Source organism: Martes martes, assembly GCF_963455335.1.
Source record: "Martes martes genome assembly, chromosome: 1".
NCBI classification, from domain to species: Eukaryota; Metazoa; Chordata; class Mammalia; order Carnivora; family Mustelidae; genus Martes; species Martes martes.
In genome coordinates, this window is record NC_137888.1 from 115,708,641 (window position 1) to 115,736,634 (window position 27,994).

Here is a 27,994-nt window from a genome sequence, read left to right on the forward strand (position 1 = left end):
ACTGAGCCAGGTGCCCCCCCCCATGATTTTCTTTATATTTTCTCTATTGTAAGAATAAGGTATATAATATACAATTGGTAAGACTTTTAGTCAGCAGTAGGCTATGGAGAGTCAAAAGTTGTATGTGGATTTTTAACTGTGGAGGGCCAGCATGTATTCCATATCCCACCCAGGTGAATGGCTTAAAAAAAAAAAAGATGACAAACATTGGTGAGGCTGTGGAACACTGGTAGCTCTCATTCATTATTGTTGGGCATATTGTATAGTCACTACAAGAATTTTGGGGGAAGTTGTTGAGAAATTAAACATACAACTAACCTTATCACCCAGACTTTACCCAAGAAATCATGTCTACAGAAAGAGTTAACAGAAATGTTCATAACAGCCTTATTAATAATAATTGAGATCTGGAAATGACTCAGGTGTCCATCAATAGCAAAATAGCTAAATAAGTTGGAGTACATTTATACAATATAATGCTACTAACCAATAAAAAGTAACAAACTACTGAAACACAACATAGATAACACTAAAGAACATCATGTTGAGTAAAAGAACCACAAAAACACATACAGTAAGATTCCAGTTACATGATAATCATGAGTAGAAGACAATAATTTCTACTGAGAGAAGTCAGAGTGGTTGTCGGTAATCATACTGATTAAAAGAGGTACAGTGAGTTGGATGATGGAAAAGGTATATATCTTGTTAGTAGTTGTGGTTTCATGGGTGTGTACAGTTGTTGAAAATTTAACTCAACTTCAAATTTTTACATTGTAATTTTATACTGTAATTTAAATTTTTTAAATAAATTATAGTATATTAAGGACAAATTGGTGGAAAGGAATGAATTTGTTAAAAATAAATGTTAGATAAATTAGCTAGTTGTTTAGGGGAATAAAATTAGCTTAGAGCCTCACTTCACACTTTGTGTCAAAATAAATTTTCAGTTGGCTTAGGGATAGGTGCAAAAAATTCAAAGCAAAAATAGATTTTTTTTTAGATTGTCCATGTGGGACAACTTTATATGGGTCACTGACATACTGCTAGAGTATGTTAGACTGACCAACACAAACTCGTTCACGCAGAAATTTCCCAGTTTCAGCCCTGAAAACTCTATGTCTGGAAATGCCTTTCGTCTTGATTTTAAAACTGAAAATCCCAGACAGTCCAGGCCACTTGCTCACCCTAATGTGAGTGTAAGTTGCATACGGCCTTACATTAGGCTATATGCATCAGTAGCCTTAAAATTTTAATGCTTACTAAGCTTCTTTAGGGAAGTAGCCTAAGAGCAGGAGGGAAAACCCCAGAAGGAAAACATGAAAAAAGATATTTAAAACTAAAATAAAAGCCTGTTAGGAATAAATTAATTTAAGTACCTCATTAAACAAAATTTAGCTGTCTTCAGTCTTTATCTTGAATCTTTATCTTTGTCTTTGTCTTTATCTTGAATCGGGATCACTTCAAGGCCTTATTAAAAAACAGATTCTTGGAGCACCTAGGTGACGCAGAGGTTTAAACCACTGACCTTCGGCTCAGGTCATGATCTCATGGTCCTGGGATCAAGCCCCCCATCAGGCTCTCTGCTCAGCTGGGAGCCTGCTCCCCCCGCCCTACCTCTCTGCCTACTTGTTATCCCTCTCTGTCAAATAAATAAATAAAATCATTAAAACAAGAACAGACAGACAAAAAACAGATTCTTAGACCCCCTTCCCTGAAGTTTTCAATTCAATTTCAATATGACTTGGGTAGGATCTAAAATTCTATATTTCTAACAAGTTTTCATGAGATACTGATGTTGCTGCTCTGGGGACCAAACTTTGTGAACTACTATTCTAAAGACCATCCCTCTTATTGATGTTCTTAATGATAACCCATATCACTGGGAAAAGTATGAATAAGTTATTTGGGAAAGCATGGAAATAAATCCTAGGTTTTATAAAGTATTCTTTCTGATACATTTAATTTTGTTGAAGAAAGAAGCTTTTGAAATCAAGATTCATTACATATATAGAACACTGTAGTTTTCAGTATGGTATAAGTTAAGTATTCCCGTTATTCTATTTATGAGAAGTATGGTATAGAATACAATTTATATTTACTAAAAATTTAGACTCGTAGACTCTTAGAATCACAAGTGACCCAAAAGACTTCAATGAAAATTCTCTCCTCTATAAAGAAAGTGAGAAAAGTGGCCAGAATTGTTAGGATGAAGTTGTTCAGAACTCTAGAATTTAACCAAAGGCTTTCAGCAATTCAGGAAGTTTATTCAAAAAAACAAACAAACAAAAAACCCCTAAATCTTCATGAGAGTGAGCTTTTGGAGTTTTAACTGGCTTAATGTCTTAAGTTCTATCCTCTGCTCTCCAGGATCACATTAGCCTTGAGAAATAGTCCACATTTATAGTGAAATCAGTAACCTCACAGCCACTAGACAGGAAGATGGGAATAGAACTTTCAGAACCTCTTTCCCAGAGAACTGTCATAATTTGACCTGTCTGATCATTCTTCAAAAACCCATTTGCAAGGCTCTCTGTTTTGACCTGAATCAGAGCTCCATCAATGCAAAAGCCTTTTTCCCTGGGGTACTTGTTGAAACAATTATAGGCACATTATGGCTGCCTGAGACATTGGATAATAGTTGAAGCAAAAAATACATTAATCAAAACCTTAAAAGGATAAACTGGGGAATGAGCTCTCCATTAAGGACTTTGAAAAACTCTGACATATTCCTTGGAATCTAGGGAGACACATGTATGTTCTGGACACTGCATACTCAGGAAAGACCTGAAAAGGTCCTAAACTCTCACCTCTGACTGACCATGAGGCTCTGTGTGGACAGGAAGTGACAAGGCAGAGTTATCAATTGCCTAGCAGTGTTTTGAACATGCACACAGAGCCCTTCAGCAAAGAGTCCAGCCATTAAAACAAAATCTCTTTCCAGTCATTAACTGACCACCAAGCTAACCAGGCAATGACTTCATTGGCAAACACATCAAAAAATACAAATTTCATTGAAATTTTACCCAAACCAGGAAAGTCACCGAAAACAACTATCATAAGCAGCAACAATAACAAGCCCTGGGCAGAAGGACAGATCTAATTTCTGGAGTTGCTACATTATATTATTTCAGGTGTCTAATTTTCCACAACAAAATCATGAGACATGCAGAAAAACAAGAAAATAAGGCCCATACACAGGCGGGGGAGCACAATCAATAGAAACTTTCCCTAAGGAAGTCGAATATTGGATTTAGTAAACCAAGACATTAAATTAGATATTTTAAATATGTTCAAAGAACTAAATAATGAAAGGAAAAATAAAGAAACTATCTCAGCAGGCAGAGAATACCAATAAAGATGTTTCTATTATAAAAAAAAAAAAAGAAATTCTGGAGTTGAAAAATACAGTAACTGAAAAGCAGAAGTGCTCTAGACAAACTCAACAATAGCTGTGAGCTAGCAGAAGGAAAAAACCAGCAAACTTGAAGATACATCTCTTGAGATTATCTAGATGAAGAACAGGGGGAAAAAAAGAATGAAGAAAAATTAAGAGCCTTAAAGACTTGTGGGGTATCATCAAGTGTATAGCATATACATAATGTATATAGTATATATATAATGAAGTCACAGAATGACAGGAGAGCTAGGAAGATTGAGTAAATAATGACTGAAAACTTGCAAAATGTGATGAAAATCATTCTACACTTCTGAGAGGCTTAGTGATGAACTCCAAGTAGAATAAACCTGAGATCCATACCATGCACATATCATAATCAGACTGTCAAGAGACAAATATTGAATCTTGATAGTAGAGAGAAATGATTCATTACATACAGGAGATCTTCAATAAGATTAACAGCTGATATCTTATCAAAAAACATGGAAGCCAGAAGACAGTAGGATGACATACTCAAAGTTCTGGAAGAAAAAAAGTTATTTTCTGAGGATTCTAATCCAGGAGCAAAACTGTCCTTCAGAAACAACAAATCAAGACATTTCCAAGTAAACAGAAGCTGAGGAAGTTCATCTGTAGTAGATCTGTCCTGTAAGAAATACTAAAGGGAATCCTTCAGACTAAAATAAAAGGACAGTAAACAGTAACTTAAGTCCATATGAAGAAATAAAGAGTGTTGTTAAAGGTAACTACATTGATAAATGTAATACAGTATAAGTTATTTTTTGTTTGTGACTCCTTTTTTCCTGTCTGATTGAAAAGACAACTGAATAAAGCAGTAATTTAAATGTGTGCTAATGGGCGCACATTTTATAAAAATGTAATTTATGTGACAATAGTATCACAAGGCGGGTAGAGGGCACAGAGTTACATAGGAGCAGAGTTTTATACAGCAATGAAATTAAGAAAGTAGAACTTGTGTTAATTATAATCCAGAGGAACCACTAAGATAAATAACTGAAAATATAGATAATAAACAAGGGTGTTAAAATGGTGCAGTAGAAATTATCTGTTTAACAAAAGAAGGTAGAAGTGTAATAATGAAGGAACAAAAGATATCAGACATGAAGAAAACAAATAGCAAAATAGATGACACAAATCTTACTTTTTCAATAACTATATTAAATGTAAATGAATTAAACTTTCCAATTAAAAGACAGATATTGACAGGGTAGATTTTAAAAAACAGGATGGTGGGTAGGGGAGGCACCTGGGTGGCTCAGTCAGTTGAGTGTCTGACTTTTGGTTTTGGCTCACGTTACAATCTAAGGGTCGTGAGATCTAACCCTGTGTCAGGCTCTGCACTTATTGAGGAGTCTGCTTGAGATTCTCTTCCTCTGCTTCTACCCCTGCCCCCCTGCATGTGCATGCATGTGCTCTCCCTCACTGTCAAATCTTTAATAAAAACCAGGATCCAACTATATGCTGTGTATGACAGACACATTTTAGATTTAAAGACAGTCGTTTATTTTTCAACAAAGATTAAAAGGTTAGAAAAGATATACTATGCAGGCAGTAATCAGGAAACACCTGGAGTGACTATATTAATATCATACAAAGAAAACTAAGATAAAAATTGTTACTAAAGACAAAGTACATTTTATAATGTATATGTCCTATAGATTACATATGATATAGTATATATTGTATATGTTATATCATTGTTGACAAATTTCTAGAAAGACAAACTGTTGAAACTGACTCAAAAAGAAATTGAAGGGGGGCGCCTGGGTGGCTCGGTGGGTTAAGCCTCTGCCTTCGGCTCAGGTCATGATCTCAGCGTCCTGAGATCGAGCCCCACATTGGGCTCTGTGCTCAGCAGAGAACCTGCTTCCCCCTCTCTCCCTGCCTGCCTCTCTGCCTACTTGTGATCTCTCTCTCTCTCTGTGTCAAGTAAATAAATAAAATCTTAAAAAAAAAAAAAAAGAAGAAAAGAAAAGAAATTGAAGGGCATCTGGGTGGCTCAGTGGGTTAAAGTCTCTGCCTTCAGCTCAGGTCATGATCCCAGGGTCCTGGGATCGAGCCCCACATCGGGCTGTCTGCTTAGCAGGGAGCCTTCTTCCCCTCCTCTCTCTCTGCCTGCCTCTCTGCCTACTTGTGATCTCTGTCTGTCAAATAAATAAATAAAATCTTAAAAAAAAAAAATTGAAAATCTGTATAGGCCTGTAACAATTAAAAAGACTGAATTGATAAAACATTTCACAAAGGCAAGAGCCCAGGACCACTGGTACAGTCTACCAAACATTTAAAGAATTAACACCGGTCATTCACAAACTTCCCAAAAAAGGAAAAGGCATAAAGAGCACTTCCCAATTTATTCTAGGAGGACAGTATTGTTTTTATCAAACCAGAGAAAGACATAATAGAAGGAGAAAACAACAAACCAATATTTCTTACATCCTTATAGATGTAAAAATCCCCTCAAAAATTGCAAACTGGAGACAGAAGGATAAAAAAACATTATATACTGGCATAAAAAAAGGACTATACACTGTAACCAAGTGGACTTTATCCAAGAAATGAATGGTTGGTTCAGCATTAGAAAACTAATCAAAGTAAGCACTATATTAATAGAGTATGGATGTAAATGACAGAGTCATCTCAATAGACACAGAAAAAGCACTTCTCGAAACCAGCACCATTACATCTTTCCCTCTAAGATCATAAACAAGACAAGGGTGTCTACTCTTGTCACTTGTATTCATCATCGTACTGGAGTTTCTAAACAGGGCAGTTAAGCAAGAAAAAGAAATAAAAGGCTTCCAGATTTAAAACAATGAAGGAAAACTCTGTTTGCAGATTCATGATCTCTTACATACAGACAATCTTAGAAAATCCAGCAACAACAACAAAAAAGCTATTAGAGTTAATAAGTTCAGCGAGTTTGCAGGACAGAAAATCACTATACAGGAAATAGCTGTATTTCTGTATACCAACACTGAATTAATTACCTGAAAGTGAAATTAAGAATTTCTTTCCTGATTTGTTTTTCAGAGAATTAGAAATTAGTTTTACTTTATGCTCAAACTAGAACTATTTATACGTTGTGTTGAGATTTTTTTTTATGGCCTTCAGCTAGAAATAATCTCCAATAAAAGCACATTACATTGTGTTACATTTCTTTAGATTAAAGTTTTTTTATCTTGATTTTTCATTCAAGAACTACTAGGTATTTACCTAAAGAATACAAAAATACTAATTCAAAGGGATACATATACCCCAATATTTATAACAACATTGTCTACAGTAGCCAGATATGGAAACAACCCAAATGCCCATTGATTGATGAATGGATAAAGATGTGGTGTGTTGTGTGTGTGTGTGTGCATGCGCGCGCGCGAGTGTATTTACACGCACACAAATGGAATATTACTCAGCCATAAAAAAGAATGAACTCTTGCCATTTCAACAACATAGAGCTAGAGAGTATTATGCTAAGCATAGTAAGTCAGTCAGAGAAAAACAGATACCATATGAATTCACTAATATGTGGAATTTAAGAAACAAAACATGATCAGAGGGAAAAAGAGAGAGGCAAACCATAAAACACTCTTAACTATTGAGAACAAACTGATGGTTACCAGAGGGAGGTGGGTGGAAGATGGGTTAAATAGGTGATGAGGATTAAGGAGGACACTTGTGATGAGTACTAGGTATTGTATAGAAGTATTGAACCATTAAATTGTACACCTGAAACTAACATTACACTGTATGTTAACTAACAGGAATATAAATAAAAACTTGTTTTGTTTTGGGTTGTTGTTTTTTTTTGACAATGCTTAATTGTTATAGATGACATCAATGGAGCAATTGGTGAAATTGAGTAAATTCTGTACATTAGTTAGGTGCACTGCACTGATTTTAATCTTTTTTTTTTCTGGTGTTCCAAGATTCATTGTTTATGCACCACACCCAGTGCTCCATGCAATACATGCCCTTCTTAATACCTACCACCAGGCTCACCTAACCCTCCACTCCCCTCCCCTCCAAAACCCTCAGTTTGTTTCTCAAAGTCCACAGTCTCTCATGGTTCATCTCCCCCTCCAATTTACCCCAATTCTTAATACCTACTACCAGGCTCACCTAACTCTCCACTCCCCTCCCCTCCAAAACCCTCAGTTTGTTTCTCAAAGTCCACAGTCTCTCATGGTTCATCTCCCCCTCCAATTTACCCCAATTCACTTTTGCTTTCCTTCCCCTAATGTCCTCCATGTTATTCCTTATGCTCCACAAGTAAGTGAAACCATATGCTAATTGACTCTGCTTGACTTATTTCACTCAGCATAATCTCCTCTAATCCCATCCATGTTGAAACAAAAGTTGGGTTTTCATCCTTTCTGATGGAGGCATAATACTTCATTGTATATATGGACCATATCTTCTTTATCCATTCGTCTGTTGAAGGGCATCTTGGCTTTTAAAGTGTTTGTTGTAACTTAGCTGCATAATGACATCCTTTATAAATAATATCCAGTATCAGGTCTTTACATGGCTAAAATGTTCTTTTATATAAATTTAAAATCCCAAGAATTTCTAGGCTCATAGTCATTTTTTCCAAAATTGGTATATGATCTTTCACAGGTTTGAGGCAAAACACACTTTCATATAAAAATTGCTTGACAGTTGTTCTTTCCAAAAATATTTGTTCAAGGTTTCAAGCATTACTGTAGTCTATTCACTGCTGATTTTTAGGGGGAAAAAACAACTTAAGTATTTAAAGCTATTACCATTCAAATATAATGCTCCCATGAATGTCCATTTAAGTTTTGCTAATTGGAAAAGGTGCAGTGTCTTAAATAGTGTGTTTGCAGTATATACTAGGTATTGGCAGCCTTTAAGAAATAAGAATTGGGGCGCCTGGGTGGCTCCGTGGGTTAAAGCCTCTGCCTTTGGCTCAGGTCATGATCCCAGGGTCCTGGGATGGAGCCCCGGATCCGACTCTCTGCTCAGCGGGGAGCCTGCTTCCCTTCCTCTCTCTCTGCCGCCTCTCTCCCTACTTGTGATCTCTGTCAAGTAAATAAATAAAATCTGTAAAAAGAAAATAAATAAAGATTTTATTTATTTATTTGACAGAGATCACAAGTAGGTAGAGAGGCAGGCAGAGAGAGAGAGGGGGAAGCAGACTCCCTGCTGAGCAGAAAGCCCGATGATGCGGGGCTTTAGCCCATGGAGCCACCCAGGCACCCCATAAATAAAATCTTTAAAAAAAAAAAAAAAAGGAAAGAAGTTGCTTACTTTCAAGTGGAATTGATCACATCAATAATTATTTCACCCAAGGAAGGGCCCTGTTTTCAAAACACATCTTGATAACATTTACTCTGTTTAAATGTCAGTCTTTGAAATCTGAGCTATTTTAGTACTTTTAAATTCTTGCCTTCCTATTAATCCAAAAGAATGAAAGGTTAGTCAAAATAAGTCAATTAGAGAAAGACAATTATCATATGATCTCTCTGATATGAGGAATTTGAGAGGCAGGACAGGGGACGGAGGGGGTAGGGAGGGAAAAAATGAAACAAGATGGGGTCGGGAGGGAGACAAACCATAAGAGACTCTTAATCTCCCAGAACAAACTGAGGGTTGCTGGGGGTGGGTGTGGGTAGGATAGGGTGGCTGAGTTATGGACATTTGAGAGGGCATGTGCTATGCTGAGTGCTGTGAAATGTGTAAGCCTGATGATTCACAGACCTGTACCCCTGGGGCAAATAATACATTAAATGTTAATTTTTTTAAAAAGGGAAGCTTAGTTTGGGGAAAAGAATTGGAACTAAAACGAGTAATAGGAGTGAAAGTGTGGCAAAAGTTGAAAGGATGCTACATACAAAATTAATGTCCCTCCCATTGCTTGATTTGCTAGTGATATAAGCTGTACAAAATGATATTTGTTGATATTTCAAGTTACCAAATTAAGATATGTTTCCCAAGAGATTGGTAGGCAACCTCCTGGAAAACCTGGAAGAAAATGTTTTGGTTTTGCTGACTTGATATTAAGCAAAATATTCTTAGTGAATAAAACTGCTTCATTAATAGTAATGAAAAGTAAATAAAAGTAATATTTTATTTTACTGTATGATATACTTTAGTAAATTGGAACAAGAAGATGTTTTAGTGATAAAATTATTGCATGTAATTTTTTTCTGTGCCTACTCAAAGAACAGGCTATTTTGGCTTCTAATCAGTGTGAATAATTTCTTTCAAATTTAAGATTCAATTTGATTTACAGGTAAACAGTGTTGACCTTAGAACTGCCAGCCATGAGCAAGCAGCAGCCGCTTTGAAAAATGCTGGCCAGGCTGTCACAATTGTTGCACAATATCGGCCTGAAGGTAATAAATTTCTTGCTGTCTGTGTTTATTGTTTATTTCAGTTTTTAGAATTCTTCCTTAGTAATGTTTAATTTTCCAAGCTTAATGTTTTTGTTTTGATCTCTTTTATTAATCTAGTATTTGTTTGGTCTGAATCTACTTCACAATCCAGGTCAAAATGTGTTCAGTAGGATGTAGGAATTTGTTTGAGTATTTCACTGTTACTTGGATTAATTTTTAAGTGTTTATTTTTTAAAATCTATCCTCCAACCAAACACATACATTGTATTTGGTTAGTGATCCCAAAGGATTGTATAAAAAACCATATACAATGATAGTAGCACTGCCAAAGAAAGGTAGGTCATCCCAATTTTTTCTGACTTTTGAATTAGATTGTATGTTAATATCAAGATTTAAGATACATTCATAATAGTCTTTATTGTTGTTTAAAATAAAGAGAAAAAAATAACAAGTTTGGTATGTAATGTGTTTCTAAATAGTGAAGTATCATGGACACGACCTGACTGAGTTCCTAGGAGACGAAGGTGGTAATGGAAAATTTAAGGTCATGCCATATTTAAGCATATGTAAAACTCTGGTGGTGTACATCAACATAACCACTTCTCCAATAAAACCTCAGTGGAATTTAAAAAACTTAAACACCCAGAAGAATACATAACATACTGGCTAGTGTTCATAAACAACAAGGTGAAAAAGTAAAGAATGATGTGCTAAATGAGTCAGTGAAATAATTTCTAATTTAGTAACTGTTAAATTTATTATTTTTTTCATAGATTCAAAGTTATTTTTGCAACAAAACCTAATAAATTTTTTTAGCTAATCAAAGTAGCATGTAGGGCTTTCCTTGCTATTTCATAATATGTACAGTTGGTTGTTTTTTTTTTAAGACTTTGTTTATTTATTTGAGAGAGAGAGCATGAGAGGGGAGAAGGTCAGAGGGAGAAGCAGACTCCCTGCCGAGCAGGGAGCCTGATGTGGGACTTGATCTTGGGACTCCAGGATCATGACTTGAGCCAAAGGCAGTTGCTTAACCAACTGAACCACCCAGGTGCCCCCCAATAATATGAACAGTTGTAAACCTCAGCACTTTAGGTCCATTAACTGAACAGAGGTAAATCTGCTTATGTAATGGATAAATTCCAAATAAATTTACATTAACCAAATAGAGATTAATATATGAAATCAGAATGCCAATTTGTTAATTCAGTGAGAAACAAAACCTCCAGTGGGGCACACATACTATTATCTTCTAGCCAACACATTCTCGCCCCATAGGTGTGCTGTATGGAAGCCAAGTTATCAATATTTACTGAGATACTGGCTTCTTAGTATTATAGAAGGGTTCTCATTTATATACACGCAGAAGGAATATAGACTATTTAGGTATGAGTAAAGGTAAGTCGGCATCTGACCTCTCCCAGAAAACACACAAAAGCAACAAGGAAAATAAAACATACCAACAGTTCTGTTCTACCAACAGAACTCCACCTCACATTAAGCAAAACTAAGATGACAGATGTAAGACCTGGACAACAAAACATAGGCAAAGGCTTACTAATGCAGCTTTGAGGTCTGGTAGAAGCCACACAGAGAGAGGGAAGAGTTAAAAACATGGAATGTTGAGAATTCTCAGTGGTGGCAGAACTTAGAATATGACAGAAAATAACTCTTTCTAAAGGTGAGGAGCTTCTTTTTTTGAGGTATAAAAACAGGAATTGGAGTGAACATGCTAAAACAGAAGCCCTCCTTGATGTGGTTTGGTTTAAAGAAGTAGAGTGGTTGTATTTGGGTGAAGGAATTTGTCTTGATAGCATCACATACTGTGACAGTCCTTTGGTTTCAAAGGCCATGAAGATAGTATGCTTCCATCCCTCCTGCACCCCTTAACTTTCTGATTCAGCGGAATAGCTTGTCCAGCAAAATCCAACTCATTTGGTAATAAGTAGTTAAAAAGTAACTGTTCTGGCATTCATACAAAGATAAGAAGAAGAAGTGGAAACAAACAGCAAAACTTAGCAACGGATAAAAGTTAATCACATACCCGCACACACACAAACATTGGCATAGATGAGATGAAAATTTGATCTTCATATTTTCGGCAACTAATACATTCAATTCTTTGAAAGAAGATCACTAAATAGAAGTGTAAGAACTGTACAGAAAAAAATGGCTTCACAACCAAGAGATTGATTTTGAGATAGGAGAACCCAGGAAAGAAAAAGCAATTTCTTAAATTGAACACAAAGACAAAAGAGATACTGCAGAAAAATCAAAGAGGACATAGAGGATAGAAGAGGAAACATAAAATGAAACAAATGAGAATTTTAAAACAGAAAATATTAGCAATGAAAGACAGGCAAGTATGTATATGCAATATATACAATTAGACTTTCTAAAAAAAATTTTTTAGAGAATAAATGTTTGAAATTATACATTGAAGCAGACTTTACTAAATTAAAAAGAAATGAATCTTTCTCTTGAAAAGACACAACATGATAGGAAATTGACTCAGAATCATCAAAATTCAGACATACTCTAGTTAATGTTTGCCAAGAAAGAATCTTCTGAAACCCAAGTAAAAATACTGGTTATATTTAATAAGGAGTTAAAAATTGGTGATAGGAAGAACTACTCTAATGCTTGGTAAGCATAGACCAGAACAGGGATAGTTAACTTTACCATTTTTTATATTTAGCAGCTTTTAACTAAGCTTCATTTACATCTATAAGCACTAGATATACTTGCCACTGATGGTTGGAAAGGGTAGGCTACTGTTTTCCGACAATAGTTATTGAATGGGCCCAAGAATCTTCCTTTCAGATTGTCTCTTTCTGTGCCTGTACTGTTTTTATTTTCTTTTGTTCTTTTTTGAGATTTCTGTACTTCATTAGAACCTTTCTGATTGATACTTTTTCTTTAGTTGTATTCAAAATTTAAACTGTTCTCTTGAGGGAGCCATTTTTTTATCAAGGAGAATTTGCGTTCTACTTTGATTATTCAGGTAGCTATTGTTTAATAGTTTCTGTTTCCAGGTTAGACCCTTATGTAGATTACTCTTACAGATATATTTTTTTCTAAACATCTTGTGAGCACCAGACTTATTATGTATCTTATTTGATGTTGCCAACTGTATTTCCCTATAGTGTTTGCAGTTGTGCATTCCTGAAACAGTTATTTTACCATTTCAGTACATGATATCTCCATTGATTCTTAAGCCAAAAGCTGCAGAGCCCCTTTCTCAGTCTCTGTCACCAGATACTTCCCTAACCAAAACCACCATCCTCTCTTACCTATACTAATAGCCTCTAACAAGTCTTATTTTGTTCTTGATTTTCTCCAATTCATTCTGTGTTCATCAAGCAAAATGATCTTTTTAAATACAGAGATTGCATTGTGTTATTTCTCATTTAAAACATTTTTCATTAACCTGTGAATAAAATCTAAACCCTTTAATAGGACCTGGAAGAAAGGCCTTGTGTGATTGAGCACAGCACAATACACATGATCACTGCATGACCTCCTTCTCCTTTCCTTTGCTTCTTTTTTTTTTAAATTAACATATAATGTATTATTTGCCCCAGGGGGTTACAGGTCTGTGAATCATCGGCGTACACATTTCACAGCACTCAGCATAGCACATACCCTCCCCAATGTCCATAACCCAGCCACCCTATCCCTATCCCACCCCTCAAGCAACCCTCAGTTTGTTTCGGGAGATTAAGAGCCTCTTACAGTTTGTCTCCCTCCCTATCCCATCTTGTCCTTTGCTCCTTTAGCTCTAACCGTACAGGTCTTCTTTCAGACCTTTTTATTGCATCATATACTATCCTCATTCTCTGATCATTCTATACCTTCTTAGAGTGTTCTTTTTCCCTCTTCTTTATATTGCTGGCTCTTTCTCATGATTCCATTTCTGATAGCACTGTGATATTTTTTCTTTATAACATTTAACACAGTTTATAATTAGATGTTTATTTAGGTGCCTGTTTACTATTTATTTAAACCTTGCGTTAGAGCCTTACGAAAAACATACAGATGATGAAATAAACTCAGATAACAAAGCTAATAATAGCTAGGATTCAGTCCCTAATCTGTTACCTTCAAAATCTAGATACTTTTCACTGGGAATATTTTAATGAGTGCTTAGTCTGGCAGTGTTGATGTTTACTGTATTCTTTTACCATAGCTATGGTACTGTTGCCTAATAAAAACATGGTAAGTACCAATAGAGCACAGAAGACAGCCTTTGCCTTAGGAATTCAAAGAAAGTACCTCATGTTGCCTGGCATGAGAAAAGATACCATAGAGTAGGATTGGAGCTTAATTGGCAGCCTAAAGAATGGATAGGATTCAGATGGGCAGAGAGAAGAAATGACATCATAGGTTAAAAAAAGAAAGAAAAAAGGCCAAAAATAGAAGAGTTAAAATTTAAAAGCATGTTTTGGGTACTTTGAAAACACCTGTCCTCCTTGCTGTATTGCTTACGTTGTTTATTTATAAGGCAGTGATGCTATAGCTTTATGTTTCATTTTAATATAAATAATATATTTTTAACAAATGTATTTTTGTTGTACAGCATTTTTTTTTAAATGTATATTCTACATCATCAGTGTATAACTGCTTGTGAGGGCCAAGGATGTAAGTTGAAGGCTGATTTTCTTTCTCAGTGAGAGAAAGAATATACTTTTATACTATAAGAAATATAAAAGGAGTCACCTGACACTGCTAATCAGTTATCTCTCTGCAGTTAGTATCTTCACTTTACTAATGATGAATCCCTTGGGATTCTCTGCTTCATTAATAATCTGACATATATGTGTTCATACAAACAAAGAGCAAAGAGTTAAGCTTTTGATAGGGGTAAGTTTTTGTCTTTCAGGATCTATAGCTCTAATCAAACATGGGCACTGGAATTACTGTGCTAGTTTTTGACTCCATATTCAGAAGTTAAGAAATTTTTACAAATAGTTCTTGATCTATGTAGTTCAAGATCTTCCTGTGGATTAGATAATAGAGTATAATAGAAAAATTGTGTGCCGGATATGGTACTAACCATGTTACATTTATTAACTCTTTTAATTCTCATAAACCCTGTAAGGTAGGCACTATTATCTCCATTTTACATTACAGGTGAGTAAACAAAGGCACAAAAAGTTTTAAGTTATTTGCCAGTTACACACCTAATTAAGCAGTTAAGATTTCTTCTAGTCTGTTTGTAGAGGAGGAAAAACTTTCTCTCTAACCTTTTAGTTTCAGTTGCTAGGGCTTGCAACTGAAACGGACAAAAGACCAATTCACATGAGGGAAGCGTTTATTTTATATGCCTGTGAGGAGCCAGCAAAAGAAGTAGGGCTTATTAATTGCTTATATACCTAACTTAGTATGGAAAAAAGAATTGAGAGAAAAACCTGAGGGAAAAACAAATAGGTTTCTTTAGGAAGAACCTGGGTTTTTAGGAGAAAGTTTGTAATGATGTGTCTATATAAATAAGAGTAGTCTTTCCTTCTCAAATCCCCCCAGGAGAGGGGATTTATGATAGCCATATTTATTTTGCTCAGATAAGGGAAGCTCTGCAAAGGCTTTTTTTCTGCATTTGTTGAATCTCCGGTGTCTTCAGTTTAAAATAATCTTTATGACAACTCGGGTCCAAGTGGGTCCCCACACCCTGAAAAGCCCTAACCTCAGATAGTTATCTCCTTGTTCCTCAGGTACACTATGTCAGCTTTCAGACCTTAAATCTAAATTTTTGATTCAAAAAATATTGATTATATTGCAGTGATATTATAAAGGAAAAAGAGATAAAAGAAAAAGAATTAAACTTAACGTGAAACTTACATTCTCTTTCCCATTAGTTGTCTTAAATTTTGAACTGTTTTTTTCCAGGAGAAAAAAAAAATTCCTTGAAGTTGATATTATTCCTAATTTTTAAGTGACTAAACTAGAATCGAGAAAAGTGAGAGTTTGATCAGAGCCACTTAATTTGTCTGAATTCCAAAGCTTTAATTTAAATCTCACCTGCAGAGGTAGAGTTTTTTGTTTTTTTTTTAAAGATTTATTTTATTTATTTGACAGAGAGAGATCACAAGTAAGCAGAGAGGCAGGCAAAGAGAGAGAGGGAGGGAAGCAGGCTTCCTGCTGAGCAGAGAGCCCGATATGGGACTCGATCCCAGGACCCTGAGATCATGACCTGAGCCGAAGGCAGCGGCTTAACCCACTGAGCCACCCAGGCGCCCCCAGAGGTAGAGTTTTAACCCCCATCTCCTCATTTTACTTGGATTATTTCTTCCTGGTGACAACCAAAGAAAGGAGAAGTACAGACTAAATGGAGGGGTTATATTGGACCAGTGGCACTTCTTTGTAAGCAAGCATTTGTCATCTCTTACACTGATTTTCTCTGGCTGGTTCCTAATTAAATTTTGTTTTAGTCTCTTACTTTCCTTTCTGTGTCTATCTACCCTTAGCTACTACCTAACCAGCCTGCCTTCATTTTCTCCTTTAAACCAGTTGCATCTATTCTCTGAGAGTGCTCGCTCTCAGATGTTAAGTTCAGCATTTAATTAATATATTTCATTTTGGAGTATAAATGAGTTTTTTTTCTTCACAGTTGGGATTACAAATTTAAAGAGATTGGGGGAGATACAATTTATCCTCACTCTCTTCCCCTAATTTCTTCATCTTTTCACTTCTAGCAGAGTCAAAACAAAGATTAGAAGTTGAAAAGGGGAATAAAATGCAGAAAATAAGCCGTTAAACATTTTCTCTCCTCTCAGAAGCATACACATATTATTTAACTTATGGCCAGAAGTTCAGAGACTCCCTGAATTTATTTCATGACAAGTTTGAAACTTTCTGAAGTACTCAGTGGAGAAAACTTTCTGTATAACATTTCTGTTTTCTCCCAGTGTAGCTTTCCTGGAATGAGTTGTGATATGATTTCTAGGAGAGGAATATAAATAACTTAAGTGAAAAAAGAAATTAAACTCTCCCCCCAAAATAAAATCTAAGAAAATGGTATACAGGATGGGTATACAGTGGAAATTGATAGAGCTAAAAGTATGAATTGATTGGACAGGAAAGTGAGGAATCTTAGCTACATAAATGAAATGGAAGGTTTAAAGGAAAAGTAAATTTGAGGAAAGTGTTGAAGTATGTTCTGAACAGACAGATGGTTAGGAGGAATTGTAAATATTATGTAAAGACTATAAATATGAAAATCTGAATAAACACAGTGAGGCACAAATTGAAAAAATTGGTAGGAATTGACTTAGCTCTCTAGTATCTTTAAAGGTTGAAGAGACTTTAATTACTACTTGTAGTAACTTAGGAAAGAGTATTCTTCTTTACTATAAAAAGTAATGTGATAAAAATATATGTTCTTTTTACAGAAGGATTTTAAATTTCTGAAATGTAGAATTTTTAAGTCACGAAGGCTTTCCTTAATTCAACTGGTAAATTCGCTGCAAACCACTAATAATGCTACATGAAATATAATGTACATTTTATTAAAGGCATCACAGAGCTGTTAAGGCAGTAAGGAAGCACAGCACTTTTGTATCAGAGCTGTGATATAATGGCTTATAAGAGCCAAGTTGTCGAATTTTCCGGAATTTTGTGAAGTAGTTGTTAAATAGTCATTATTAAAAATAAAATTATGGGGGCGCCTGGATACCTCAGTGGGTTAAGCCTCTGCCTTCAGCTCAGGTCATGATCTCAGGGTCCTGGGATCAGGCCTCGCATTAGACTCTCTGATCAACAGGGATCCTGCTTCCTCCTCTCTCTCTGCCTGTCTCTATGCCTACTTGTGATCTCTCTCTCTCCCTGTCAAATAAATAAATAAAATCTTAAAAAAAAAAATTGTGGGGCATCTGGCAGGCTCAGTCAGGAGAGCCCATGACTTGATCTTGGGGTTATAAGTTCAAGTCCCACATTGGGTGCAGCGATTACTTAAAAAATCTTTAAAATAAATGAATGAATGAATAAGTAAATGTACAAATATGATATTTAAAAGATTAAAATATTGAAAACAAAAGCAATAAATATTGAAAACTCATCACTTCCTAATAATTTTCTGGTACAACCACTAAAATAATGGATTGATAGAGCAGTGGGACACATGGAAAATTAAAAATAAGATAGTAGATTTAAAGTTAATCACCCAGAAGTACCCCCTCCCCATTATTAGGGAAAAAAAAGCTAGATAGCAAAACTAAGATTTATTTTAAAGATATTTAACAAAACTAGATGAAAAGATATCCCATGAATCCCAAAATACAACAAGTATAAACAAGTTATCAACAGCTATGAGACCCTATAATACCAGCATCTGTACAAGGAAAAGCAGCATAAGAAGCCCAAAAGCCAACCAGTACTCACTAGAAAATGCAGTGCCCAATTTGAGAACAGCACCTACAACTGTAAGGGTTTTTGCACAATCTACATTTTCAGTGTAGGGGATCTACAGTAAGGTATAAGGGAGATGCGCCCTCTGACACATTTAAACAGTGATAGCTCTGTTTTCAATTTGAAGCCCCACACCAAGAGAAAACTGAGAATAAAATCCAAATTGAGCAGGATAGGGATAGTAGGGCCAAAGGAAATAGAAGGTACAGACAAGTAGGGGGAAAGTACAGCACCAGGAAGCCTTGCAGTGTATGAGATACCATATCTTTGAACATTTGTCAGAAACAACAAAAGAGGGAGCTCCAGAGCTGTGAAGATAGAAAAGCTAGCCTAACCCAAATAGTCTTATCTAAAAGTTCAGGAAAACGGGGGAGCCTGGGTGGCTCAGTCAGTTAAGCATATGCCTTCAGCTCAGGTCATGATCTCAGGGTCTTTGGATCAAGCCCCATGTTGGGCTCCCTGCTCAGCAGGGAGTCTGCTTTCCCTCTCCCCCACCCCTCCATTTGTGGATGTGCTGGCTTACTTGCTCTCTCTTTCTCAAATAAAGTCTTTAAAAATAAAAATAAAAGTTCAGGAAAACTAATTCAATATAAAAATGAATAACAGAGGGGCACCTGGGTAGCTCAGTGGGTTAAAGCCTCTGCCTTCTGCTCAGGTCAAGATCCCAGGGTCCTGGGATGGAGCCCTACATCAGGCTCTCTGCTCAGTAGGGAGCCTGCTTCCCTGCCTACTTGTGATCTCTGTCTATCAAATAAATAAATAAAATCTTTTAAAAAAATGAATAACAGAGAAGGATCAGTGTTGAATCCAATGGAAAACTGTTTGAAAAAATGAAAATAAGGATCAGAATAACATCTCCCCAATGAAAGTATACCAGAAAAACAAGTCCATGAAATAAACTCGAAGTATAACCTTAATATTTCAAAACAAGTTAAAAAATAATTATGGAGTATATGAAAGAACAACATAAGTGAGTTGATAAAACTTATAAAATTATTACATGTAAAGAAAAAATGTATTTAAAAAAATTAAGTTTAACAAATAGCAGAGGGAGGAGGTAACATATGGGACTGGTTAGAGTTCAGTCAAGGAAGTGGATGGTAGTAGAGACAGAAGACTCCTTACCTACAGAGAGACTGACCCAATGAATACATATATGCTAAAAGTAATATTATCTATAATTTTCATTTTTAGAGAAGGGGTAAATATGGAAAGGGAAAAATCTAAAATAAAACCTGTAAGATTAGAATTAGAAAAATTGGTATAAACATAAGGTTTTCAATTTATATAAACAAATATAAATATGTGTCTATTTAACATATATAATGTGTGTGTGTTTGTGTGTGCGCGCGCACGCACGCGCATGTGTGCATGCATGCACATAATTCTCTAGCTCTGTCCACTAAGAGAGCCTGGGCCCAATAGCAGTGTGTACACCTAACACTCAGATCTTGGCTTCTAAATACTCTTCCCCGCCAAAATTACCAAGGCTCTTTGGATTAATGGCCAGTTCCTGGGGTGGGGCAGGAAAAACACTAGATTATTCTGTAATACACCATTCCAGAAAGCAAGTAAATGCTGAAAGAATGATGGTCACGTGTCAAAAGGACAGAATATCCAGTCTGAAAGGGTTTCCACTGGCTAAATTGAACAAAAATTTGAGGTTATACTGCACTGAGTAAATTCAGAAATCCTGAGTCTTTACTAATAAAAATAATTGTATTAGTTGGAAGTTTGATGAGAAGGGAGAAGTGTTATGATTTCATAGCTTACTGTTTGCAAAGAGAAGAAGTAATTTCACAGTAGAGAAACCTGGCAGTTACAGACTTCATCAAGTGCTGAACGTTAATAACATTAGTAATGAGAAATCAAAATTGTAAAACTACTTGCCAGGGTGCGATGGAGAGAACATCGTATCTCTTCCTTGATATTCCTGCCAAATTTGCATAACCAGAATCTAATCATCTGGAAACATCAGACAAACCTAAAGTGAGTGACAGTCTACAAAATAACTGACCTGTTACCTTCAGCAGTATCAAGATTACAAAGTCAGAGGAAGACTGAGGAACTGTTGTGACTGAAGGAAACTATAAAGATCTGACAACTAGGTGCATATATGCTCAGATATGACAACTCATGATTTCAAACTACATCCTTTTCTATACCGGGCATTATTGGGGAAACTTCAGAGAGGTGTGAGCATTACATAGTAGTAATGTATTAATGTTACTTTTTTATTTTCATGGCTTTGTTGTTATATAAGCAAATACATGGGAAATATATACTGTTCAAGGGTGAAGAGACATCAGGGTAGCAAGTTATTCTTAAATGGCTCAGGAAAAACACTGATAACTTCAGTCTTTAGAAAATATATTAATAAAAAATAAACAGTAAGAATAGATTTGAGAATGACAGAGTAGGCAAAGAATATTGAACATACATGTGGGAGTTTCATAGGAAAAACAAAACAATGCATATAGAATGTATAAAGAAGAAAACTCTCCTAAAATTGAAAAAAAAAATCAAACTACATATCAAAACATTCTGTTTACCTAAGGTGATAACCAGCACTGGGAAATATTCTCATGAAATTAGTGGGATTAAAAGAAAAATGCATACACATACCCTACCTTCCAACCCCCAAGAAGCCCCTTAGCCTCTCTGCTTTTCCTTCTCTGCCCGGCTCCATTCCCCTGGGATCAATCCCCTCCCAGGACCAGTCTGTCCTGTTCCATCTGTTCAGGATGACATTGAAACTAAAAAGAAATTGAGAACAAACCAAAAGTTGTATGGCAGTTTTTACTTTCTACCACTCATTTTTAACTTCACAAATAAATGATAACAAAAATCTCAAAAAAGTAAAAAATTCAGTGGAATTCCAGCCCCCCCCCCCAAAATGCCATTTAAAGGAAAGAAAATGAGGTAGTCATTAGAACTTCATTCAGCAGTGGCTCATAGGAAACAATAGAGTCAACATACTCAAAGAATCAAAGAAAGAAACTGAATCAAATAGACTTTCACATATAAAGGCTGCAGTCAAATGTATAAACAACAGACTGATATTCAGGTCACTCTGAGAGGAAAGAACAAACTTCAGACACCCAAAATGATGGGAGGAGTGCTGCCCTAAGGACTGGTGCTAGCAATTAATTTAGTTGTAAGGAGGAGAGTATATAATTGGAAGAGACTGTATGCTCTGACAATTTGGATAAAGTACAATTATCAGAAAATGGGGAAAATTTGAAGATCCTATAAAAATAGCATAAGTTTTCTAATTGTTTTAAAGTTTTTAACTGGATATAAAAGGATATTTCAGTTCGGCTCTGTGGAGATTGCTCATGGTGAAGGGGGCAAAAACCAAACAAAAGATTACCGTTAGAACAGAAGAATAAACCTTCCTAATTGTATATTTATATATTTATCTTTGAGAGTATATAAAATTTATTTGAATATATTTTATTAAGTAGTTATGAATATTTTATGAAATATTAAATATTAATGTTTGGAATAATTTAGTATCTATAAATACATTTATAAATATAAATTTAATTTATATGTAACTCCTTGTTTTAGGAATTTAGTATATATTTTTAATTTTAAGGCTTGTCCTTTTATGTTTGTGTGTGTCTAAACAAAAGAGACTGCACAGCAAGAGTGTGTTCTAGTTACTTTTGTTTCATAACTACTCCAGAGCTTAGTGTATTAAAACAATAACCATGTTATGGGTTCTGTAAATTAGGAATTCAGTCACGATTTTGTCTGGATAGTCAAATTGTCATACACTGAGGTCACTTAATGGGATTCAGCTGGTGGGTGAGGGTCCAAAATGGCTTTACTCCCCTTGTCCTGTGCCTTGGTGATACTAGCTGAAAGTATGGGCTCAGAACAACGTCATGGGACCTCTGCAGCATGGTACTTTGAGGGTTATCAGACATCTTATATGGTGTCTGACTTCCCCCTCAGAACAAGCATCCCTAAAGAAACAGGCAAAAGTTTCATGGCATTTTCTAATCTAACTTTGAAAGTTGCATATAATCATTTCTACCATGTTCATTTGCATGGGAGTCATAAGGCCAGCCAAAACTCAAGGAGAGGGTGATTAGACTCCACCCTCTTGATGGAAGAACATCAAGGTCACATAGTACAAGAACATGTGAGATGCAAGCATGTATCTTGGGAAAATACACTCTGACACAACTACTCATATAGCAGGTTTGCGTATATATAAGTCATAAAATAGTATGACTAGAACTGAGATCAAACAACTTCAGTTATATCAAAAGTTACCTTAAATGTTCAAAGAAAACAATTTTCAGATTTGCTGATAAAGCAGAATCTCTTTACGGTATCTTTTTGTAACAAACAAATGAAGGTTAAACGCAAAAGAACTATATAGTCATTAAAAGAATGAGAGATGTCTATATATGCTACTCTACAGTGTCCTTACTCTTACTGCTAGTAAGACTATTACTGTACTTGTTAAGTAAAATAAGCATGTTGGAAGAAATGTGTAGGTTACTGTTTAAGAAAGGAGCAATACGATGTGTGTGTGTATGTGAATATATAATGTATATATTATATACATATATGTATATATATTATATATATTACTTAAATAAAACTTTTAAAAAAGAAGAACCAGTATAAACTCAAACTTCATGTATATAATATATACATTATATATTACAGATACACATTATATGTTACATATATTAAAATAACAGAATATGTATGTGTGAATATATTTACATATATGTATGTATCTGCTTCTGTTACTAAAAATGGAAGAATAAACTTTTTTTTTTCATTTCAATTTTTAGTTTTTTTTTTTTTTTTTTTAAGACGGAGTTTTTGGCAGGTGGAGGGCCAGAGGGAGAGGGAGAGAGAGAATCTTAAGCAGGTTCCTCACTCAGCATAGTGCCCAGTACAGGGCTCCATCTGACAACCCTGAGATCATGACCCAAGCCAAAATCAAGAGTTGGATGTCCAACCAACTGAGCCACCCAGGTGCCCCTGGAAGAATAAACCGTTCTTAAAATGTTTTTATACATAGTGACCAGGAGAGAGTAGGGTAGGAGAGAGGGCTGGAAGCTAAACTTTATCTTTAATATCCTTGTTTTACAGATATAACCTTGGAACTATTTTACCTACCTATTAAAAACAGTGAAAAATTTAAAGAGCAACCCCTAAAAATTAAAGGTGAAACTGAATAAGAAAGAATGGACCTAAATGTATATCCAGTTGGCAACATTAGCACCTAGGGAGGAACTATTCAGAGCCACATTAAGACAACCATTAAACTGTATCTTTCTCTCTCTGTCTCTATAGACGGTGCTCTAAGTAAGATAAAAAGAAGTAGGGAAAGTAATTAGCTGTTTTCAATAATGGTGCCGTGGTCTTAGTTGTTGGTGTTGTTATTTTAAAGCTGTTGTGAATGTAATATTGGATAAAATTTAAGTCACCATGCAGTACTCAGTTATTCCCAGTGTCTTGAGAACTAGAATTCCTCTTATACAAGAAAACACATACAGATATAAGATAGAATAGATTAATTAAAAATCTAACAGTCCTAATTTTTAATTAGAGGACCCAGTATAGGGGTGCCTAACTGGCTCAGTCAGAGGAGCATGCCACTCTTGATCCAGGAGTCATGAGTTCAAGCCCCATGTTGGGTGTAGAAATTACTTAAACTTTTATTTTTTTATTTTTTTTTAAAGATTTTATTTATTTATTTGACAGACAGAGATCACAAGTAGGCAGAGAGGCAGGCAGAGAGAAAGGAGGAAGCAAGCTCCCTGCCGAGCAGAGAGCTCGATGCGGGGCTCGATGCGGGGCTCGATCCCAGGACCCTGGGACCATGACCTGAGCCGAAGGCAGAGGCTTTAACCCACTGAGCCACCCAGGCGCCCCTTAAATAAAACTTTTAAAAAAGAAGAAGAACCAGTATAAACTCAAACTTCATTTTGTATTTTTATCCCTATCTCCATCCATCAATCTTCTGTATCTCAGCTGTGTCTACACAAATATGGTTTGCCATGAGTTGTTAATTGTTGAATTGTAATGGATACATTATACTGTCTACTAACATTTATATTTAAAATTTTCTATTTTTTAAGAAAAATAACATTTTATTACATATTAATGTGAGCTTTTAAATGTTTTTGAGTTTTTTGATAAATTGTTGCTTCAGTTAATCTTAGTACCTGTGAAACAAATTTGATGACTTCCATGGGAGGAAGACTACCTCCACAATATTCATGCTTACTCTTAACTCTGTCTTCTTAAACTATACAAACTCCCAAGCACGGTATTTGCTCTTGCTATAAGACTGGTTTTATAAGAAAATCTGATAAGATCTAACCTAATTTCTATAAAATAATTTATTATAAATAGAGAAGAAGGCATAAGAGTGTGTAAGTGTATAATTGCAATATATTTGAAAAAGTGCCTAAGGTTTTAATAGATTAGGTAGTTTTTATGATATAGCCTAAAATAGTTCATCTTCAAAATCATACTTGTTTTTATATAAAAACGATCTTAGAATGTTTATCCAAATTGCTTCGTGTCTTATTTTGGCATTTTAAAAATTTATAAATTATAAAATGTATTAAAGTAAATTATTAATTTTTAAGGCATATTTTTGCTGTTTATTGACTGTACACAAGTTCTACATTTAATCACATAAAAGTAATGATTTTCTCAAGGGGAAAAAGGCAGTAAACGAAGAATCTATTACAAATCATGTTAGGTTTATTCTTTTTAAGTATAAAAATCAGAATAAATTATGAGTTTTAATTTTTAAAATTTACAGTTAAATTAGATAGTAATATGAGATTCATACTGGTATTTTGATGCATGAAAGTTGTCTTTTACTTGATTAAATGTGATATGAACTTTAAAATAGCATATGAGAAAGTTCTCATTCATCCAATTCTAACTTATGGTACATTTAGAAGAAAAAAAATTTTTTTTGAAGTTTGCATTTTGGCCAAAATCTTACACAGGTTACTCTTTTAAGGTTCTAACCACATTTAATCAAATATAAGACCACTAACATATTTAACACTTTATTTTCAAATACCTTATTTTTTAGAATGTAAAGTATAAATTTATTTTTTTTCCCATCAGAATACAGTCGTTTTGAAGCCAAAATACATGACTTACGGGAGCAGATGATGAATAGTAGCATTAGTTCAGGATCAGGTTCTCTTCGAACTAGCCAGAAGCGATCCCTCTATGTCAGGTAAATTTTTTTTACTTCTAATTATGGCAATCCTTATTTATGCATGCAGATTCCTTCACATTTTTTACTATGACTTAGTTTTACTATAGAAAAATACATTGCAGGGGCTCCTGACCAGCTTAGTCAGTGGAGCATGCAACTCTTGATCTCGGGGTTGTGAGTTTGAGCCCCATATTGGGTGTAGAGATTATTTTAAAATAAAATTTAAAAAAAAAGAAAGAAAAATATATTGCCTATCAAGAAACGTAATTTTATGATTGATTTTCTGAGTGTGTCTTTTGTTCTTATAATTGTATTAATGAAAGTTATACAACCCCTTGAATAATAATGAGTGACTATACTATAGCTTGGTATATCATAACATCCAACACTTACTTTTACTTATATTCTTCATAATAAAATGTTCTGAGTAACATTGAGTTACTGTAGCAATTTCCGTAATAGCAAAGTGAGCATATGGAAATAATAGCTTAAAATGTGAATAACCTCAGTAAAGGACACAGATTCAGGAAATTTCTACGTGCATTTTTTTGAATATTTGGGAGAAGTCAACCTTATTTTTCTATAACTAATTAATGTGATAGCTTAAATCTAATAATAGTAAGTAGTATATAAACTGTTACCGATAGACCTATTTGTATTCTGTACACACCTTTTTTTTTTTAGCAGAGCTTTTACTCAGCACTTTATTATACTATTATTTTAACTGTAGTAGATGGCTGCAGGTGATCTTTACAATTTTTCATTATTTTTTCATTCCTTCTGATACTATTGGAGAACATTTCCTAGTATGTTTTATTTATTCTTCTGATGAGAGATGATATATGTTCTGTAAAATAAGCAAATATCCCATACTTGTTTACATATGTGTATAAAAACATTTATATGAACAAATGTATACTCTGTGTTTGTTTACATATGATACTATTTATTCTCTCAAATAGTTTTATTCTGTGATAACATAATAAAAGGAAATTTTTCTCACTTTCTTCACTTGTTCTTTTCCTACCCCTACCATTCCTTCTGCCCTACCAATGATCTGGAATCCTTAGTGTATCAGATTTTTCTTTTCCCTCCACCAATTCTTGCTGTATTTATTAAATATATATATATTTTTTATATATATATATGTATATACATATATAAAATATATTCTTTTCTAGAGTCTTTAAAATATTTTATGTGATACTGATATCCACAGAAAAAGGAATAGCATTTCTGTTTATACTCTCCTTTTTTTTTTTTTTTTTAAGATTTTATTTATTTATTTGACAGAGATCACAAGTAGGCAGAGAGGTAGGCAGAGAGAGAGAGGAGGAAGCAGGCTTCCTGCTGAGCAGAGAGCCCGACGCGGGGCTCGATCCCAGGACCTGGGATCATGACCTGAGCCGAAGGCAGAGGCTTTAACCCACTAAGCCACCCAGGCGCCCCTCCTTTCATTTTTTTTTAAAGATATTTATTTATTTGACAGAGAGCACAAGTAAACAGAGCAGGAGGCAGAGGGGAGAAGCAGGGTCTCCACTGAGCAGGAACCCCCATGCAGGGCTCTATCCCAAGGCCCTTGGGATCATGACCTGAGCCAAAGGCAGCTGCTTAACTGACTGAGCCACCCAGGCACCCACCTTCTTTAATTTTCTTCTTCTTTTTCTAGTTTTAGTATAATTAAGTGTTGCCTTATTTAATAAATGATTCATTAAAAACTTACAAAGACACAAAAATCAAAACATTAGGTTATAATTGTTTTAGGTACATTTAATGAAGCATCTTTCTTCTTTATTTTTTAAAGAAGTAAATATTTTTACAAGTTATATGTTACCAAAAAACTTAATGAAAAATAACTGTCACCTCCAGACAATCTCCAATTTCATTCTCTAGAAATAATCATCTCCATTTTCTTAACAAACTCCCTTGCCTTTCTCTTCATATTTCTAAATAATATGCATATACTGCTGTTTTCCAGTTTACCAACTTTGGACATTATGGACTTACTGCTATAGTAGATAACAACCTTGTCTTTCATATCAAACCATTCTGCCTCTTCCTCTATCACTCAAACATAGTGCCATCACTGCTAATAAAATTAAAAGCATTTAGAGTCATGTGACTATATAGTATCTATCATTACTTACTGAAATAGTATATTATGACCATGCTTCCTTTCTTCAACCTTCATTTCTCCTGAGCATAATAATTGTGTCATTTTTGTTTGCTTAATTGTGCATGTACTTACTATTAAATATCTTTATCTTACAATTCTCTAGAGTTTTTCACATGATGAAACATGATTGCACATATGATCTTACCACTTCAGATTTTTTCCATCTTGTGTGTGAGAGAGAGAGAGAATAGAAGCGTATGTGAGCCAGGGGGGCAGGGGGAGGCAGAAGGAGAGAGAAAATCTTAAGCAGGCTCTTGCCCAGTGTGGAACCCAACATGGGGCTTGATCTCATGACCCTGAGATCACAGCCTGAGCTGAAATCAAAAGTGGGATGCTGAACCAACTGAGCCACTTAGGCACCTTGATTTTTTCCATCTTTCTGCTCCAGTCTGGATTGGATTTTTTCCATCTTT

At 35.0% G+C, this 27,994-nt stretch overlaps 1 protein-coding gene across 8 annotated transcripts in view; it reads left to right on the forward strand.

The window, feature by feature from the left end:
* The window catches only part of DLG1 (discs large MAGUK scaffold protein 1), a gene marked incomplete at its 5' end in the record, with an annotated part of 253,529 nt that overhangs the window by 184,128 nt on the left and 41,407 nt on the right, over positions 1–27,994 (forward strand). For all 8 annotated transcript variants that reach the window (XM_080829395.1, XM_080829394.1, XM_080829396.1 and 5 more), the window contains 2 exons: positions 9,678–9,780; positions 25,309–25,423. In XM_080829395.1, the coding sequence (XP_080685521.1) occupies positions 9,678–9,780; positions 25,309–25,423 (218 nt within the window). The remainder of the gene's footprint in view (positions 1–9,677; positions 9,781–25,308; positions 25,424–27,994) is intronic.